At 41.4% G+C, this 20,425-nt stretch overlaps 2 protein-coding genes across 2 annotated transcripts in view; both read right to left on the bottom strand.

Annotated features, from left to right (window-relative positions):
- Positions 1-20,425, bottom strand: part of LOC149068360 (cuticle protein 10.9-like) — a 230,312-nt gene that overhangs the window by 22,443 nt on the left and 187,444 nt on the right. The window lies entirely within an intron of this gene.
- On the bottom strand, positions 1,155-10,763 carry LOC149068365 (cuticle protein 10.9-like). Its single transcript, XM_089251538.1, has 3 exons — positions 10,646-10,763; positions 5,109-5,159; positions 1,155-1,693 (listed from the first exon to the last, which is right to left on the bottom strand). Exons 1-3 carry the CDS (start codon positions 10,649-10,651, stop codon positions 1,280-1,282), a joined length of 471 nt encoding a protein of 156 aa, XP_089107664.1. The 5' UTR covers positions 10,652-10,763; the 3' UTR covers positions 1,155-1,279.

Genomic DNA, 20,425 nt, shown 5'->3' with positions numbered 1-20,425 from the left:
TGTTCTGGTAGGTATTGGAAGACTGGTCGAAGTGAGCACACTGGTCGAAGTGGATGAGTGATGGTCAAATGTTCTGGTAGGGAATTGGAAGACTGGTCGAAGAGACTGACCGGCTTTCACTCCCCGACCTACGTGAGAGAGAGGTTCTTTCCTTCCCGATCTTCCTATCCGTCTGGTCACACACATTGGTCGAAGAACACCAACAGCCGCAACAGGCGTTGGCGTATTGCGACGGACTGTGGCGTAGGAGTATCCTTGGAGAGTGTTCCGGAAGTAAATATTCGCCAAGAAAAATTATCCAGCCCGTGCCGCTGGTGCTTTATTGCAACAGGACGAGGCAGACTGGAGGCAAATATTTCGAATGACTATCGGACCAAACTACTTTACCACACAACAACTCCGGGCATATCGCTGCAATTTACTGTCATTAAGTTTGGCTGAGAATGAAACGTCATTTGTACGTGGTCAACAAAACCAGCTTTTTAATGTGCTAAGTGACGTCCAACCGCTAAAAAAAAGCGGGATAGCGAACAGCGATTCGCTTTGTCGATAATACTAGCGTCACACTTGCGCTCAAGGATGACGAATGAGTCACAGTGCTTTCAAGAAATTGGAATGGTCTCGAGTAATTATGCACGAAAATTTCTTCATTTGGCGTCTCCAGCGCTATTTTGGCATCCTTAAAAAATAAATATCTCGCCAAAGTGGAACTGTGAACGCTACGAACATAAAGTAAACAACTTGGCATCAAAAGCCGATATTTGGGCCGAGCATAGGCGGGGATAGACTTGGAAGTCTGGAGGGGGGCACGGTCATTATTGCTGGGGGGGGGGGGAGCAAGATGATGTAAATTTATATATACACACATATATATTAGACCCATTCAATATCGCCCCCCTTCGGTGCTGGGGGGGGGGCAGGGGGGCACTGCACCCCTTCGTATCTCCGCATATGGGGTCGATACAGCGCACCTTCCACTCGGTTAACTCTTATTGATTTCTTCCAGCAACAATGTTTTAACCCTGTTTCTGAAAGAGCGTTCGCAAGTCCCAATAATGCCTTTCTTCGGCCTTAAAATAGGCTGAAATACAGGGAAAGTATATATATATATATATATATATATATATACTACCCATAATTCATCATTCAAAAAATTATTCATAAGTATATATTTATTTGCAGTAACATAATATACTAAAATACATGTTTTTGAGGTCACGCAGTCTTGTGCAAAATCCAAGTCCGGTCAAGTCGTTGATTGATTGGTTCCCACGATCGATCAATAGTATCCAGAAGCACGTGGGTCAGTGATGGGCACGAGCACGTACCTGACGCCAGCCTGACGTTCGGCGGGACGGTGGATGACAGTCGGTGCCGGTGGAGCGATGGCTGGTGCCGGTTGTGCTGCTCTGACTTGTGGTGCGGCGTTCTCGGCCGTGGATTCGACGATGACGTTAGCGGGGTTCATGTTGTCGGTACCGGGCTCGTTCGTGTTGATGTTGGCGCTGAATCCCTCTGGTCCGGCGACGTACTCGACGACCCTCTTACGTCCGTCGATGTCGGTCAGGGAGTAGGAGCCGCGGACGGTTCCGGATCCGTCGGAAGTCTCCTGGTGGGAACTGCTTCCCTCATCGCCGGCAGCAACATAGTTGAACGCATAGGGGATCGGCCTGAGGTCCTCGTCCTTGTGCGGCTGCAATAGAGTGAATTTAATAAATTACACCACGTTGTAAACGGATACCGAAGACTGTGCATTAGACATAGGCGGAAACAATAGGCTATGGGGGGGGGCGATAACCAGCCTTCCATCAGTGAAAAATTGTATTACAGTAAAACCCCGTATTAATGATCACCCCATAGATGCGGTCATCCCTCTTTTACGGCCAAATAATAATTTCCCCTTGTACATAATGGTGGTCATAAATAAACTGACACTACTCAGAGATGCATGGCGCATATTCTGATGGAGGTATTTTGAGGGAGCTTAGTATATAGGGTAATATGGACCATGGGGGGAAAAGAAAGATTCAACAATAAAAATAGTTCGATTTCTGACCACCAGGTGAAAAAAAAGAGGGGAGGGGAGAGCTTTTATCGAAGTTATCTTTTTCCCACAGTCAAAACAACGTATACACCAAGTTTCAATGGCCCACCCCAACTGGAGCTGCATAGGTCAGAGTAGTGTCAGTATAATTCAACTGGCATGTTTTGTCCCGCCTTTATCCACAGAAGAGAGGTTTCACTGTATTGGCATAAGCGGGTGGGAGAAAAGGTGGACATCCCCATTCTCATGCTCTATAAGCACCCTCTGTGAATCACCTCCCCCCCCCCCCGTTCGAGGAGGAGCCTGTATCTCCTATGTAGTAGTGAGCATGTGCTGTAACTGCATGTTTCTTCAATCCTAGTCATTGGATAATCAGAATGTAGAGAAACATCATATTGACACGAAATTACATCTACCTGCACTCAGAGTGTTTTTGACAAGGCCACTGCCGTGGACGACCACTGACAAAAGGTGTCCACGAGAGGACCATTAAGGGGTCTACAGGATGCCTTTCAGACCAAAGAAGATACAGTATAGTCCCTTGTAAGCTGTCACCCTCTCTCTTTTTTTTGGCGAAATAATAATTGTATAAGAAAAGTATGCATTGATAATCGCAAACTCCTGATTAACGGTCACCCCTCTTTTACAGACGAGTTTTTTGTCCCCAAACCAGGGTTTTACTGTGTTAAACATAATAACATTCCACTTAGCATCTGGTTAAGACACCTGTAAAAGAGAGCAACCTCGTATCATCCATGTTTGAGCTAAGGGCTAATAAAATGGTTGCTCCCCCTCCAAATGATGTCTCGGAAATCGTTAGAAAAAGCAGAATAAGAAACAGCACCTGGCCTGATCGCCTGGAAAGCCACCCTGGTTACCCCCCTCCCCCCCACCTGCAATTTCATAGCCATGGCTATATTTTATTTTGCAGTAAATGACTGCCCCTTAAGCCTCCTATATTATCTACCTATTTCAAGGGGGCTCTAGTCTGAACGAGCTAACGGGGGTCACGGAGTGGAGAGCAAAATCCAAACTACCCAATTAGATTACCGGAACTAAGGACAAGTGCAAAATATATATGAGGAAAGCAGGGGACTAGATCTTGAAACACTAGGCTGACTTGTTTCAGAAAAAATGTGACGTCAGTATTATCGCTTGAGCCAATCGCCGGGCCCTTATTCTGCTCTTCTTTTCAAGGATAGGACGTCACGTGGACTGTGGTAAACTTTTTTGGCCAAAGAGGGATGGGTGACGAGTTCCTAAGGTAGCTCACGGGTCAACGTGGTATTTGTAGGAGCTGTATCTCTGGCTGCACCGCTCATTTCAAATGTCTGAGAAAATGGTGTTGTCACGGTTATCGTGCCTTCGAATACTCATTTTAGGTCATGATGACTAGGGATTTGAGTACAAAGCCGTATGGGCTAACACGACCGCGTAGCTCATTCACAAAAATAAGGGTATCGCCAGTTTTTAGTTCTCAAAACTTTGGCTTCCCTCTCCACAAACATTATTGCTCTCTAGGATGATTTTGGGGCTCTGGTTTTGAATCTGACAAAATCATGTCAGATTGGCGCTAGTTTATCTTAAAAACTACAGCCAATCTAGTTGAAAAGTGAAAATTATACCATTAAAGTTAAATTTAAAATTTATAGTTACCAAAAAGTGAAACTTAAATTCCAATGATAAATGGTACGTATATAAGCAGCATGCACGTCACATTGAAAAACTGTGTGCGTTATAAATAAATACCGTAAATCATTGGCAAAATTGATATATTTCAGTGACTTTAGAGTCATTTTGGGACGGTGATTCCGAATCTGACATTGGTTCCGCCGAATTGACTCTAGTTTTTGAGATACAGTCGAATCCCTTTATAACGAACGCCAAGAGACCGGAGGAATCACTTCGTTAAAACGAGATTTCGTTATAAAGAAATTTCAGGTTACCTAGCATTGCTCCTATGTAAACTTATTTGGAGGATTAGAAAAGCGTTCATTATATAAAACGAGATTTTCGCTATAACGGTATTCGTTAAAACGAGATTCGACTGTAAATATATACAATCAAAACAATGTGACTTGTATACTGTCAAAACAATGTGATTTGTATACTGTCAAAACAATGTGATTTGTATACTGTCAAAACAATGTGATTTGTATACTGTCAAAACAATGTGATTTGTATACTGTCAAAACAATGTGATTTGTATACTGTTTACGGTATCACTATTGAGAAATATAATTTTCACTTTATCTCAAAAACTAGAGCTAATCTGACAAAACCAATGCTAGATTTGGGCTCAGCAGCCCCAATATGCCCTAAAATCATTAAAATCTCCTTATACATAAGAACATTATTATTATTATTTGCTGAGCAGTGTAATCACATCTGATTGGCAATAGTAGGTAAAGCTAGTATCATGAAAAGAATTTGGATATTAAATGCAAATTTTTTGCTCCAGAAGAAATACGCACAAATTACAATGTATCTAAAACGGGTTAAAAAATTGTGAATTTGGGTTTCAAAGTGATTTAAACCAGCGTTTCCCAATTGGGAGTGGCTGAGACCCCAGGGGCCCACAGTAGTTTTACTGCCAAGTCCATCCACGGTCCGATTGCTAGAATTATTGAATTATAATAATGCTAAGTTGAAAGAAAATGAATATAATTAATAAATTACTTTTATATAAAAAAAGTTTTAATTAAATTAGCGTTCACAGAAGCACCGCTGCAACGCTGGTAGACTGCAGTAGCAATATTGTCGTGACCTGACAAAAATTGCATTTGCGGTGACATCTAGCGATGGGAGTATGAAACTTTGTTTCGGTTGTTTTGTAGTCCAGTGGATGTCGTTGCTATCGCGCCACATTCACTAGTGCTGGATAGAATGCCTTCCATTGTTCGTGAACGTTCTCGCTGTTAAAGGGCTGGAGTTCCTGCTGCTATATAGTCCATGGCAGACACCAAGACTTTCAAGGGGGAGGGGGTACGATTAAAAGTATTTAGGAACCACTTGAAACTAATAAGAGTCAAGTTGGTCATAATTTTAGAAATATCGCACTTACCAGAACCTGTGCGTTGACCGCAGCGACTAAAGCGAAAATGGCAACGAATACCTGAAAAATAAATAACAAGAATATTAAAAGTTTATATTGTTGATGGGCAATAATAGGGAAAATTCTTAAAATCCAGCTGAAAAACTGTTGCAGCTGCTAATATTGGGGTAGAATTTATAATCGAATTCATTTTGATAAGGATTTAGGATTAAGGAATAAGGATTATATAGGATAAGGATAATTATAAGGATTAAGAATATCAAAAGTTTATATTGTTGATGGGCAATAATAGGGAAAATTCTTAAAATCCAGCTGAAAAACTGTTGCAGCTGCTAATATTCGGATAGAATTTATCATCGAATTAATTTTTATAAGGATTTAGGATTAAGGAATAAGGATTATATAGGATAAGGATAATTATAAGGATTAAGAATATTAAAAGTTTATATTGTTGATGGGCAATAATAGGGAAAATTCTCAAAATCCAGCTGAAAACTGTTGCAGCTGCTAATATTGGGGTAGAATTTATCATCGAATTCATTTTGATAAGGATTTAGGATTAAGGAACAAGGATAATTATAAGGATAATTATAAGGATAATTATAAGGATTAAGAATATTAAAAGTTTATATTGTTGATGGGCAATAATAGGGAAAATTCTTAAAATCCAGCTGAAAAACTGTTGCAGCTGCTAATATTGGGGTAGAATTTATCATCGAATTCATTTTGATAAGGATTTAGGATTAAGGAATAAGGATTATATAGGATAAGGATAATTATAAGGATTAAGAATATTAAAAGTTCATATTGTTGATGGGCAATAATAGGGAAAATTCTCAAAATCCAGCTAAAAAACTGTTGCAGCTGCTAATATTGGGGTAGAATTTATCATCGAATTCATTTTGATAAGGATTTTAATCTAGTAAAACTATACACACAGTTCGTCGTATGCATACTATATACGTATTCAATATTCAGTATATTAAGGGGCGGCTCGAGCTGACCTGCCGCCCGGGTGCAAAGCCTCATGTGTCGACCCCGGCAGGGCTTCAGTAAAGGGGCCCACGACACAAACCTTATTTGTTTCAGAAGAAAGCCGCACACACCAATGAGCGCCGTGTAAAGGGAGCGTGACCATACGTCCCGCTTTTGTAGTAGATTTTTCTGGGGTTTTTTTTTTTCTTTTGCAAAATTGTTTTACCTTTCTTAGTAATGCCAGATAACTTAATCCTTGAAACAGCACTTATTTCTGTGAGCCATCATCACTTATCCTGTGAGGATGATGTATAACGAGGTTACTTTATTGTTAAGAAAATTTTTGTCAAAGGTGTTTCTAGTACTCCCGGGACCGGACTAGTACGAAGCCGAAATTTTTCCTTTGTTTTCATTTGACTATTCGTACGGTGACCATACGTCCCGTATTTCCCGGGACAGTCCCGGTAATTTCTGGTTTTTTTTTCCTATTGAAAAGGTAAGTCAAAGATAGAAATTATTTTTCAACTCATAAATTATTTTTGATAATTACAACTATATATAGGAATATTAATCTCCCACATTTGCCTTTTTCCGTGGAATACATTTTACAATTTGCAGTAATGGATCGTTTCCCGCCATTGTGATTTTTCCGTAATTTCAACAATATTGTGCAACTTTTTTTTGGTTTTGGCGTCGTTTTTTGGCGATAATTGGCAATGTCCCGTATTTTCCAATATTTGGAATCCCAATGTCCCGTATTTTTCTTGAGGAAATATGGTCAGCCTAGATGTTCTGGAATAAATTCTGGATGAGGGGAACCAAAATGCACACTTGCACCCTTGTGATAGAGTACAGGGGTGGCGCTTGACTTCATTGCGGCCGCTCGGGGTGCCGCGCAAGAGATGGGTGCTAAATCCGAGGTGAATGGGCAAAAAAAAAGAAGTTATATTTGCCGAATAAAATCGAAGAAAATGTTTTCTGTCTGCTCTGGAGGGGCGCAAAATGCGAGATAAAAGGGCGGGAAAAAAAAAAGGATTAGGAAATAGTTTGGATAAGTTGTGAGGAAGGGGCGTGTCCCCAAAGGGTAGGGCTGACAGGGTTCCAGTTTGGGGGGGCCCGGGACCAAATCCTTATTGTCTTTTGCCCCCATGGGGTCCAGTGAAAGATTCCCGCCTAGGGACCCTCACGCAGAGCCGCAAAAAATAAATCCCGCACGGGTGCAGATTTTGTCTCGAGCCGCCCCGATATAGCTTACATTCTTGTTTCTGGTGTTACGGGGGGGTCAGAGGTCCTATCTATTTTCTCAAGTTTTCTCAGCGTTGTCGAGATATGACTCAAAAGCGTGATGTCATGTTAGTTTTTACCATGTTAAATTTTGGGGTCTTAACTGAAGTCTACGCTGCACCCCTTGCACCCTCGCTTAAGCTGCCCCTGAATATATTATGGATAAATTTAGGAAAAACGTAACACAAAAGAAAATTAATTAACTTAGCACTATAGTCAAACCTCGTTAATGAGTCACTCTTGAGAGAGCAAAAATATGACTTGGTAGGCGGAGTGACTCTTTAAACGGAGTAAGCCATAGCTGTGCCAATTCCTGCCTTAGGACAATGGGGACTTCAAAAAAGTGACCCGGTAAGCGGAGTGACGTGTTAACCGGGTGACGCACTAACGAGGTTTGACTGTATTTGTTGCTATAGAAAAATCTCTAAACACGCCGTCTTTCCCATGTGTTCATTCCAATATTCGCCGCAACATGGAGTCGAAAATTTTTTGATAAGCTATATTTTTTCCTATTGATAAATCGTATTTGACTGCACAGGGTCGTTTGAAGAACCTGAATATTACTGCCTGTACTTTGGAAGTGGTATATTAGGTACTATATGATTGCAATTCCAGAGGTGCTTCCCGAAGATGTGTACAGCGGTCCACAAAAATAGGCTTGCAATTTTATTTGCATTTAAATTGAATAACTCAACTGAATGCCATGAGAAAAGTGATACTCACATTATGTTGAAATGAAATATATATATATATATATACAGGGTGTCCTGTAAGTGCTAATGCGGCCTTTATCTTATCAAGCGTTTGTCGTAGAGGTATAGTTTCAGTTTAAGAAATACTCAAAAGCGTTCAGAAACTGTCCTGTACCAGTTTTGAGTGAAAATATCGTGCGTAACAAAATAAAAAAACCAACTAAATTTTTAAACGGTCCCCTTTCCCCTGTCTACATTAGTACTTACAAGACACCCTGTATATACTGTATATAAGACTCACATATAATTCAATAATTGTATCAGTCATTTTACTGGTTGGGGAGAGTTTAGAAACACTGCACCAGAGTACACTGAATGTAGCTTTCTCAACGGTGCTGCTGTACGTACTAATACCATATTTCTTTGAAAAAAATTCAGCAAATTTCTAAATGTCGCCAAAACCGGTGCCCAACATCAGCAAAATCGCCAATTATAAACATAAATATTTTTAGAATTTTTTCAGAATTTTCTTTTTTTTTGCCATCACTCCAGTTCAAAAACCAACTATTGGACCCCATATTGTATCCGTAGATTCCACCAACAATTTGATATATTCCAACACCCTTTATATAAGGAGGGCGGTATCTCCCATCTAAGAAAGTATCGCTTTAAACTAAAAACTTTACACCTTTAATACGAATTTTGCTGCGTTCTCCATAACTAACCCAAACCACACTAAACGCAATACATCATCCTAACATCCTAACCGAACGGTGACCTAGTCCAAGTAATTTCTAGCGCTGAAAGGTCACCGCCGGATTATGATATCATCTTCCCCACGGGGGGCCCTAAGATCAGCTACACAGGCGGCAAACAAAGGACAGGATGATATCATGGTGGCTGATCTATCTGTGTGGCTGATCTTGGGGAGGCCCAAGATCAGCCACACAGGCAAACAAAGGACTGGGAGCAAGCAAACAAACTGGACTGCCCGCCAACACAAAAACTAAACCGCCAACACTAAACGCAATACAGTGATCCGGCGTTTTTTTCTTCAAGTATAGAAGAGAGAAAACATATTCAATCTCTGTGTGTTCTGTGCGCAGTTTATTCAGTGCAAGCCACACTTAATGTGATGAAATTGGGATTCGGAGTTTCTGATGACAATAACCGATTGATAGCTATATCCGAAAGCATATCCAAAAGCAAATACGGTGTCCATAACTCCAGTTTAATCGAGCGGGACATTATTAAAAAACGGGATAATTTTTTTCCCCACACAACTGATTGCAAAATATTTTCAATTCTGCCGTTTTTTCGTTTTACCTATTGTTCTGAAACGGGATGGTTTCTGCTTTAAGCTGAAACACTGCACTTATAATCTTTAATCAGCCGTTATGAGTACGCTGACCATATTTCCTCGAGAGAAATACGGGGAATTGGGATTCCAAATAAGGGAAAATACAGGACATCGCCAATTATCGCCAAAAGTAAACAAAGTTGCCAAATATTGGTGAAACTACGTAAAAATCCAGGGGCGTCGGAAGTGTTTCGAACCTGTGGGAGCTCGTCTTGAGTTCCATGTAGGAAATTTCGATTTCTCAATCAATTCTGTGGGTGCTTGGACCCGTTTTACAAACTTCCGTGGGTGCTCGAGCACCCACAGCACCCCCGGCTCCGACGCCACTGTAAAAATCATCACAATGGCGGGAAATGAAGCATTAATGCAAATTACAGTGGATTAAAATGAATTCCACGCAGAATTTTGCAGAAATAACACTTCATGCGTACATAGATTATGGTAGAAGCCGCTACTGCCCAACTAGGGAATTATGGGTATGGAAACGATTGTCAATGAGGAAAGGGTATACATTCTTCCTTCCTACATAGTCTTGCGGTTTGATAACAATAATTTATGTATCGTTGAAAGAAGTCTGGTTCAAGATCGTCATCATAATGCGAAAAAAACTTCAGACGGGGAAAAAATTGATAACATTAACAGAAATCCTGATAAATATAAATGAATTTTTCCCCATTTGATGACACCGGGTCCATTCCGTACTTATCATTCCGTTATTATAGCAAAATACCCGAATGATAACATTATCAGGTATTCTAATAAGAAGCGCTATTCACGCTATTTAATGTACATATTCACGTGTTATTCAAATGGGCTTTTTTTTTTTTTTACCAACTTCCAGTAATCCGGCGTTTTCGATAATCCGGGACACCCTGTCCGGATTAGCGAGAGAATCTACTGTACCGATTTCTCTACGCAAGCTTTGAATGCCCCAAGATATACAGTTGAATCCCGTTTTAACGAATACCGATATAGCGAAAATCTCGTTTTAACGAACACTTTTCCTACTCCCCCAGATAAGCTTACATAGGAATAATGCATGAACACACATGGAATTCCTTTGCAATGGAACCCCGTTATAGCAAGTAGTTTCCCCCGGTCTCTTGGAGTTCGTTATAACGGGATTTGACTGTAATTACTGATAAAAAAAAAATCACAGCAACATAATTAAACACGAGAATAATCGATAATTAATCATCTCTAGAAAATATCGATCAACCAAAAATTTTACATACCTTCATTGTTTCCTGTTTTTTGGTGGGAATTACTGCAAAAGACAGATTATTGCTGGAATCTCGAATGAGTGACAAAACAATCCGAATCCTAGTCCCTTTATATATACCGTGAGATATCCTTAAGAAAAAAAGAAAAAAAGCGTATAAGAGATAGAGGGCCTCAAAAACCGGTAAGGCAAAAATATACTGTTATCATGCACCACCCCTCACCTTAATGTCCGATTGGGAGAAATACTTCTTAAGAGATTCCAGCACCTAAAACGCTTAATAATAATAATAATAATAATAAATGTCTGACCTCGATATAAGGAATCTTCAGCAGCCATTTTGAAATCTTTATTATCTTCTTTTGTATGTATATATATATATATATATATCGTTTTTTTACGTCCCTTTTTAATTATCGGTCATTTTTTTTTCTTATGCTCAATTGAGTATGCCGTGGAGGGTTTTCCCATCATATCTTTGATCTTTATGTGGAAACCATATTTAATATATTCGTATTTTTTGGGGTTTTTTTTTCCAAGTTCTTCGATGAATTTTGTGAAAAAAAATGATTTTTTTTTCCTCTTCTTCAAATTAATTAACCTTGAAAAGGAAAAAAATCTTGAAAAAATCACCTTTTTTTCTTTTCCCCTTCTAGACTCCTTACACTAAAAGCATATGGATTACCGTTTAATTAGCTTCTAAAATCCTCCTTAAATTAATTTAATAGACGGCGATTCGTTTCGGAATCCCACGATGAACTTTTCAAGGTTTTTCCCTCTTTGATAACATTAGAAAAACAGATGTTTTTTTTTTTTGTGTGTAATGTAGTAATAAGACTTGATCAGAGTACGTGTATCCATAAGAAACCGAAATGAAAGTGACTTTTTTTTTTTTACTTCTAAACCGTACACCTCTATCGATATTCGTCAATTTCAGCCCTTGTTAAGGGGTCTGGGTGGTGTCGGGGAACTTTATTTTCCATGCACATAAGAATACAAAGAATAGACAAAAGAAAATCCTAGAATAATTACAATATATACAAATCATGATGACAGAAAAATACGAACACAAATACAACGCCACAACAGGCAAAATGCCCAACGAGGTGGCTGATAATAAATAGCCCCCCTGGAACTTTCTATCGCCCCCCAAGGGGCCGTTAACGCCCACGTTGGGAATCACTGTTTAATAAAAGAAAGAGAGGTAGGGAAGCCAATGTGCAGTAAACGTTCGCCGAGGTCCTTCAGCGCAGGATTTGCTTGGGTCCAGCTTGGTCAGGGGACAAGTCTGTAGTCAAACCTAGTCTGACGGGTCTGACTGAGTCTTCGACGTACCGCTGATGTTTTCCAGCATGGCCGAGCGTCTTGGCTGCACAGAGATGGTGCTGCACCTCTCTTCATCCAAGTCCGGTCCGGTCCGATCATCTTAGCCTTGTTCGGGATTTCTTGTAGGAATCTGACGAGACTGATCAGTTTTCTTGTCGGCTCCGGTATTGTTAGGGCATTGGCCATCCATGTTGCTTCCATGGCTTCGGAGAGGAAGCTCTTAGATGGAACTCTTTGGTGTGTCGACAAGATGTGGCGTGGTGGAGTTTTGTGCCAAGTTCACCACAGCTGCAGCGATCGTTGGGGATGGACTTGAACCTCCGGAGGTTAGAATGGGCCGTGTCCAGTAACGAACATAATCAGTTCTCTGCACCACTTGCCGTTACACGTTCTAACGCGACGCAGGATCTTGTGCGTGGACCTTCCCGAAGCCTCCGGATCATTCCAGGCTACTTGCCAGTTCATCATCATGTCACCCCATGGCATGGCTTTGGCAGCAGATGCCGGCAAGCAGATTTCATTTGTGAAGCTGCCATTCTTTGCGGCCTCCTTTGCGGAGCGGTCGGCCTCCTCATCACCCCACAAACCCGCATGTGCCTTTATCTATGATATTTTGATGCTCGGGTGTCTGTGGAGCAATGTTCTTATTTCCCGGGCCGTATGGTGGTGTGTCTGCGCATTCTGGATGGCCATGATTCCGGAGAGACTGTCCGTTCTTATGTGGGCATGTTCTTTCCGTCTTGCTGCTTCCTCAGCTGAGTTTCCAGGCTTGAAACTTATATTGCTTCCATGGCTTCCGAGGGAGATCTTAGATGGAACTCTTTGGTGTGTCGACAAGATGTGGCGTAGTGGAGTTTTGTTCCAACTTCACCACAGCTGCAGCGATAGTTGGGTATGGACTTGAACCTTCGGAGGTTAGCATACAATGGGCCTTGTCCAGTAACGAACATAATCAGTTCTCTGCACAATTAAAGTGATTAGTGAATCTAATAGCGGGGGAAAAGTCACTTTTGAACATGTTGATTAGCAAGATAGACCGGGGATCGTTGTCATGCTTTTTACGTTCCAGTTAATTTCGGGTATGTAATTCAAACAAATCCAAATTTTTTTTTTGATATACCTACATGTTTGAACATTTGTCACGTATCATGTACTAGACCAGATGTTCGCGACCGAAACTTGGGTCGCAGGGGCTTCCGAGATGGGTCGTGTGAATGTGAGTGACCAGAAGAGAGATCAGGACAGTGTGAGCATCAAAAGTTACCTTGAGAGTTTGTTTACAAGCATATGAGTGACAGAAACAGTGTGAAAGGATGTTAGTGATCATGACCTAGATAGTGTACAAGTATGTGAATGACCAAAACAGTGAAGTAGATAGAGAGACTTACCGACACTTGCAGATTCTTGAACTAGGAGTCAAGATCCAAATTTGAGTCAGTCAAATCCACTTAAGCCCCGTTCACATGTACAAGATTGGGGGGGGGGTCGCTTTGGTGATAATTACAACTGCACGGCAACTTTTTTCCCCTCGTAGGAAAAGAAAAGGTGGAAGAGAAGATCATCACAAAAAAATCCCTTCTTTTTTGGGGTGGATTGGTGGTCGACTCCGACTTTCTCTCCCATAATCCTTTGCATCGCGAAAACTACTGTAAGCGACTTCGTCAGCCATCTTGAATCAGCCACTTCCGTTCAATCCACGTAACTAGTAACGACTTCCGGAAAAAAGAGGGGAGGGGGGATTACCGGCATGAACAAACGTCATGTGAATGGTTTGTAGCGAAAATCCTCGTTACCGGGAACTTCCCGGGATGTTTTATTCTACATGTGAACGGGGCTTTACAGGCAGGGATTCTTGAGCTATGGGCAAGACCCGAACGTGATTCGGGGGGGGGGGGCCCTACAAGATGGGCCGTTCAAATTCACATACAGACAGGGATTTTTTAGGTGCAGGTTACGATGTGAACTTGCTTCGCTAGGGGCTAGATCAGTGTTTCCCAAAGTGGGCAATATCGCCCCCTGTGGGGTGATGGAATGGTCCGGGGAGAGCGATAGAAGCTACGAACTTAACATAGGATCCTATGGGTTCACTTGTGTTGGAAGGCGATGAAAGGGAAAATATTGCTGCTGAAGGGGCAATGGAACAAGAAGTTTGAAAAACTATGGACTAGACGCATCGTAGAAAACCATTACTGTCCTGTTATTAAGTGAATGCACTTATTGCGGTACGGGTTTCACTAAATTCGAAAAACAAACAGTACCATGGGTCGCGGCTGAAAAAGGTTAAGAACCTCTGTGCAAGAGCATTTTTCGGATACAAAAAATCACTCTTTCTATGAAATATAAATTTTTGAAAATTTATTGTCGAGTGCTCCAACCCAGTGTTTCTCAAACCGGGGCCATATGGCCCTCTTGTGGTACTGGGATATTCTAGGGGGCCACGGGAAAAAAATCAAGTGGAAGGGGGACTCATGACAGGTGATAAAGGGACCATAGAGAGGTGAAAAAAAGATACAGATGTGAAGGCAAAGACCAAGTACGGAGGGCCCCCAGAACATACCTTAGTCCAGGGTCAGTACCGTCTTAACACATGAGCCTATCCGGATACGGACCGGAGGCATCGAGTAAGGGGAGAGGAGCTCATGACAATGAGAACTGATTGAAGTTTTCGACATTGAACATCCAAATTGATAGGCAGACACGTTCAGTCAGTTAAGGGGGGCCTCAGAAAAATCACTTTCTTAGTGGGGGAAGCCCACGACGCTCTTAAGAAGGCCATGTTCAGGGTCTCAAGATTTTGAGACAGTCCTGCATAGAACCTGTACAACAGAAACTCAATGGATTCCAGCCCAGGGGTCTGGAATTTATTCATAAAAATTTTCACAAGAACTTACTCAAAACTCTTGATTCCATAAGTGTAGAGGATCTTGCTCCCGGATGACGGTGGAGGGGGGGGGCAGATATATGACAGGGGAGGGCCACGAGAAGAAAACACGGACCTAAGGGACGCTCGAAAATTATGAGTGTTAATTACGTAATTAAACTGCAATTTGTTTGAATCTTGTGACTGTGCAATTCTGAAGAGCCACGTGCCATAATGCCTGAAAAGAAAAGTGTTTAACCCCGCGGTACACAACCGGTGTTACGCGAAACCCTTGGGGCTCCGTGGCCGCTCCATGAAAATGAAAATAAAAACTGTAAATTTTTAAAAAGATAATTATAAATATTTTTAAATAATTAAAATAAGTCAGTGACTTTGATGAGTAATTATAAAAATAGGCCTCCTGGGCTACGTCATAGAAATTTTTTCACTAAAAAGGTTGAGAACCGGTGTGTGCTGCTACCAGCAGTGACTTATGGAACTGACATGGAAAAATTACAAGCAAGACGATGTAAAGGCTGCACAAAACACAAAGGAGCATGGAAAGATGTAGGTATGGTTAGGCATCACAAGGACAGACAGAAAACGAATCACTTGGATAAGGAACCACACAGAGGTATATGATGATATCATGGAAATGGGCTGGACATATTGCAAGAAGACAGGACAACATATAGAACTCAAGTATTCTGGACTGAAACCTCCCCGTTGTGTTAGGCCAGTGCTTCTCAATCTTTTTCAATCCGTGGCCCCCCTTTAGACGATATTTTCTTCTCATGGGGCTCCCTTGTCTTACCCAGAGCTTCCCTACGCTCATCCCAGATCGAAACCCTTTCTACTAACCGAATTGAATTGAATCAAAAGTAAATTTATAATATGAACAAATACTTTATAAATGAAATTTTAATTCTTTAATCCTGGGCCGCGCAAGCCATGGATCCAGAAAGTGAGTGCCCATCCCTTCCAAGAGCCGAATGAAATGTGTATAATATGAGATTGATCCACGTAACAAACCTACAATCGACCCTCCTAACACATCACCCTGGGTCCGTGCTTACCCTGGGCTAGATTTCAGTGAGCTTCCTTCTTGTGAAGGGTTTTATGCATTGCTGTCTCAACATCATGGGTCCCTGGGTAAAGTGATGTTCTGGGGCCTCATGCTTAGCTGCAAGTAGCAGCTTACATATTTACGTACTTGTATTCGAAAATTATAAAACCGAATCTCATGATGTAGGGCCTCCCCTTAAGGGCGATACCCACATAGTCCCGTGGATTAAGATTCCCCTGATTCTATGGACAGTTCTGCTGGATTCTGAAAGTGGTAACACATTTTCTCCCACCATATTTCCACTTGAAAGCTCAAATTCTTCACAACTCTGTGTCCTTTCCCCCCCCCCCCAACTTGTCATGGCTCCCCTTTCACCGGATTTTGCCCCCCCCCCCCTAGAATATCTCAGGACCGCAAGGGGACCATACGTCCCCAGGATGAGAACCACTGTGTTAGACGTCTGAGAAGGCATCCCCAAAGAAAAATGGATCGACGAGATCCGAAAAGTAGCTGGGGTCAACTGGATGGGAAAAGCGTCAGTCAGAGTGAAACGGGGAAATTTAGAGGAGACCTTCATCCAGCACAGGATTGAAAATGGTTGGTGGTGGTGGTGATGATGATGATATAGGTTCGCCTTATGTTTGTTTAATGCGTGACATGCGTGGATTTAGGTATTGCAATGAGCCGCATTCTGGATTTCACTGATCATTATCATGGCATAGTCTGCAAAGCTAATAGAATTCCGTACATGTTACGTACGGCATACCGTAAGTGCGATGCGCATACTTCTTTAATGCTGCCGGTACAGATAGGCCTACGAATAACATAGTTTATAATAGTTTTTTTTTTTTTCATTTATAATGGTTTATCACTTTTTCAGACCTCCCAGTAATGTAAGGAAACCCGTTCAGCACCGAGTTATTACAGCTAGTTGCTTATAAAATTTTACTGTGTTAACCGTTTAAAGGCCGAACTATGAGCAAAGTCACTTATTGTTTTGAAATTTGGAATTTGAGGTCCTTTTGCATGCCTATACATAGATCAACTTTGAAATTTGAAGAAAAAAAAACATTTTTCTTTGTTTTCCACATTGGCACTTGGGGAGAGGTGAAAGCGGAAAGTGGCATATATCGCCTATATTTTTAATAACGTGATCCTCACGTATTCCCAAGGGATCAGCATGATCCGTCCAGGGAATTTGTTAGTGAATATTCTAACGATTATTTATTTCTGGAGTACAGTTATCACACGAAATTTTGTATTTTCTACTTCAAATTCAAATTCGCAACACATACTGGTTTTTTTTTTTTTTACATAATAATGATTGCAGAAAATTCAAAATTCTTTTCCAATGTCCGTGATAAAAGAAGGAAAACATATATATCTGATGGACCCGTTTGTCACATTGGTAGCATTTTTACACATTTTTGGCAAAAACCGCACACCGTCCTTTCGTCATAGACAATATAATGGCCATCAGATGACCTGACATCTTTTTTTTCAGTTGACAACGTGGACCTGGATAAATAATCAACCCCCTCCTTCGTTCGTAGAATGTTCAATTGTCACTTCTCTTCGGAATTTCAAATGCGAAATACGATCCGCTTCTCGCAACTCTGAATATACTATCCCAACGTGCTGTAATGGTCATATGTCAAATTTTTTCGAATGGAATCCAGAGCCGATGTTTTGATCGGATTCTAGAAAGAATTTTTTTTATCCCATGTAATAATTTTTTTTTTTTCCAGATCGCTCAAAACTGTTTCGCCTTTTCTTGAAACTTGAGTGTTGCACTTGCGTTTTGCTCCTTTTTTCCGCCCTGCATCTTTCGAAGAATACATTTCAGGAGTTTTCTAACAGCTCATCCTCGTTGTTGAAAAATTATCTAGCATTTCACATACATCAGTTGGCACTGTTGGTTCTAGACCATTTTAAACAGTATCAGCTTCGTCCGTGATGTTTCCATTTTCATTAGCACGTAACTGGCATGTATATCTGCATCCTCTAATTCGGAATCTGAAAGAGTTTCTAAATATCCTACAGTTTCTTCTAATGTGAGATATCTTTTTGATATGATTACACTCAGCTGAACACAACAAGGGTATCTAGGATTGTCGAACTCGGTTTGATTAGTCTGAAGTTCGCAAAAACATACATTTCTAAGAATGCAAGAATAAAAACGTACTCGCCAAATATAAACAATCCACCCAGAAAGCACATTCCTCTGTATCATATTACCCAGAATTAGCCCCTGTACACATTTGGAACGATGACAACCCCCTTGGTTGCGAACGAGAAAATCGAAGCAGCGCACTGCGAGTTAGATATCCCTAGAATTCCACTCTCTTGAAAGGCCAATGTTCCATAAATGAAACATGCATTTTTGAACGCACGTAGCTCTTTAACGTTTAACAGCACAAACAAACAAATTGATTTACTTTGATTGATATATTAAGAGGTAAAAACACACATAATAATTTTCAATTTACTTCAAAATTGAAATTTTGGCAAATTTTTATCGAAGTGGGGGAAAAAATTCCCGAAAAATGTCAAATTTCAAAATTCTGCCAAAAATGTTTATATCAGCCTGAAATTTCCGAATTTATTTCAAAAAATACTTTTAACACTCTCGTCTATATACGATAAAAAACCTGAAATGTTTGAATCAATTTTTTGATATATTTTTGTAAATAAAAACTGTGTTCCATTTATGGAACATTGACCTTTAAACGGTTAAGTGGTTCTTCCCATCCAGATTAAAGTGTTTTTATTTTCTTAAGGACTATACCATCACATGCAAATTTGTCTCTATCTTGCGTGTGACTGCAGTGAGTAAAAACAAATACGAAAAAAAAAAAAACCCCCGCAAAATGCTGTTACATATACATTGAAGAGCCAAAAAAACTGGTAGACCTGCCTAATATCGTGTAGGGCCCCCACGAGCACGCAGAAGTGCCGCAACACGACGTGGCATGGACTCGACTAATGTCTGAAGTAGTGCTAGAGGTAATTGACACCATGAATCCTGCAGGGCTGTCCATAAATCACTAACCATCTCCTACAGTCAATTTCACAATCACTCGGTCACTCACACGGTCATTCATCCATTTATATGGTCACTCACACGGTCATTCATCCATTTATATGGTCACTCACACGGTTATTCATCCATTTATATAGTCACTCATACGTTCAGGGCAGGCGAAATGTAAAGAGATATTAAAGCAGATCATATCTGACGAGATATCTCGGGTTCGCCGCTGTAACGATTAAAGTTTGCGCACCCACAACTTAAAAGCACAACAGTGAGTTTATCTTGAGTTTATATCTTCATGACGTCATCATCGAAGAACGAATGAGAATCGCAGAACGTGCAGTAACATCAACAGTAGGAGGGACGAGGAAACAAGGAACGAATCATTGAAGAGATGAATGACGTCATCGGTCAGGTGGGCCACCAAACCGGTTTATTAATTCTCGCTTTCGAGGTGTTGAGTGACGTCAGCAGATTCAACATAAAACCTGCCTAATATCGTGTAGGGCCCCCGCGAGCACGCAGAAGTGCCGCAACACGACGTGGCATGGACTCGACTAATGTCTGAAGTAGTGCTGGAGGTAATTGACACCATGAATCCTGCAGGGCTGTCCATAAATCCGTAGGAGTAAAAGGGGGTGGAGATCTCTTCTGAACATCACGTTGCAAGGCATCCCAGATATGTTCAATAATGTTCGTGTCTGGGGATTTAGGTGGCCAGCGGAAGTGTCTAAAGTCAGAAGAGTGTTCCTGGAGCCACTTTGTAGCAATTCTGGACGTGTGGGGTGTCGCATTGTCCTGCTGAAATTGTCCAAGTCCGTCGGAATGCACAATGGACATGAATGAGTGCAGGTGATCAGACAGGATGCTTACGTACCTGTCAGAGTCGTATCTAGACGTATCAGGGGTCCCATATCACGCCAACTGCCAGCTGCACACGCCCCATACCATCACAGAGCCTCCACCAGCTTGAACAGTCCCCTGTTGACATGTAAGGTCCATGGATTTATGAGGTTGTCTCCATACCCCTACAGGTCCATCAGCTCGAAGCAATTGGAACCGAGACTCGTCAGACCAGGCAACGTGTTTCCAGTCCTCAACAGTCCAATTTCGGTGTTGTCGGGCCCAGGCGAGGCGTAAAGCTTTGTGTCGTGCAGTCATCAAGGGTACACGAGTGGGCCTTCGGCTCCGAAAATCCATATCGATGATGTTTCGTTGAATGGTTCGCACGCTGACACTTGTTGATGGCCCAGCATTGAAATCTGCAGCAATTTGCGGAAGGGTTGCACGCCTGTCACGTTTAATGATTCTCGTCAGTCGTCCCGTTCTTGCATGATCTTTTTCCGGCCGCAGCGATGTCGTAGGTTTAATTTTTTACCGGATCCCCGATTTTCACGGTACACTCGTGAAATGGTCGTACGTGAAAATCCAAATTTCATCGCTACCTCGGAGATGCTATGTCCCATCTCTCGTGCGACGACTATAACACCACGTTCAAACTCACTTA

This window comes from Pholcus phalangioides, unplaced genomic scaffold, assembly GCF_987345545.1.
Source record: "Pholcus phalangioides strain wild (caught in Gottingen) unplaced genomic scaffold, Ppha-v1.0 ptg000027l_1, whole genome shotgun sequence".
Classification (NCBI taxonomy): Eukaryota; Metazoa; Arthropoda; class Arachnida; order Araneae; family Pholcidae; genus Pholcus; species Pholcus phalangioides.
The sequence above is the reverse complement of the archived record's forward strand: the minus strand, read 5'-3'. Positions and strand labels throughout refer to the sequence as shown.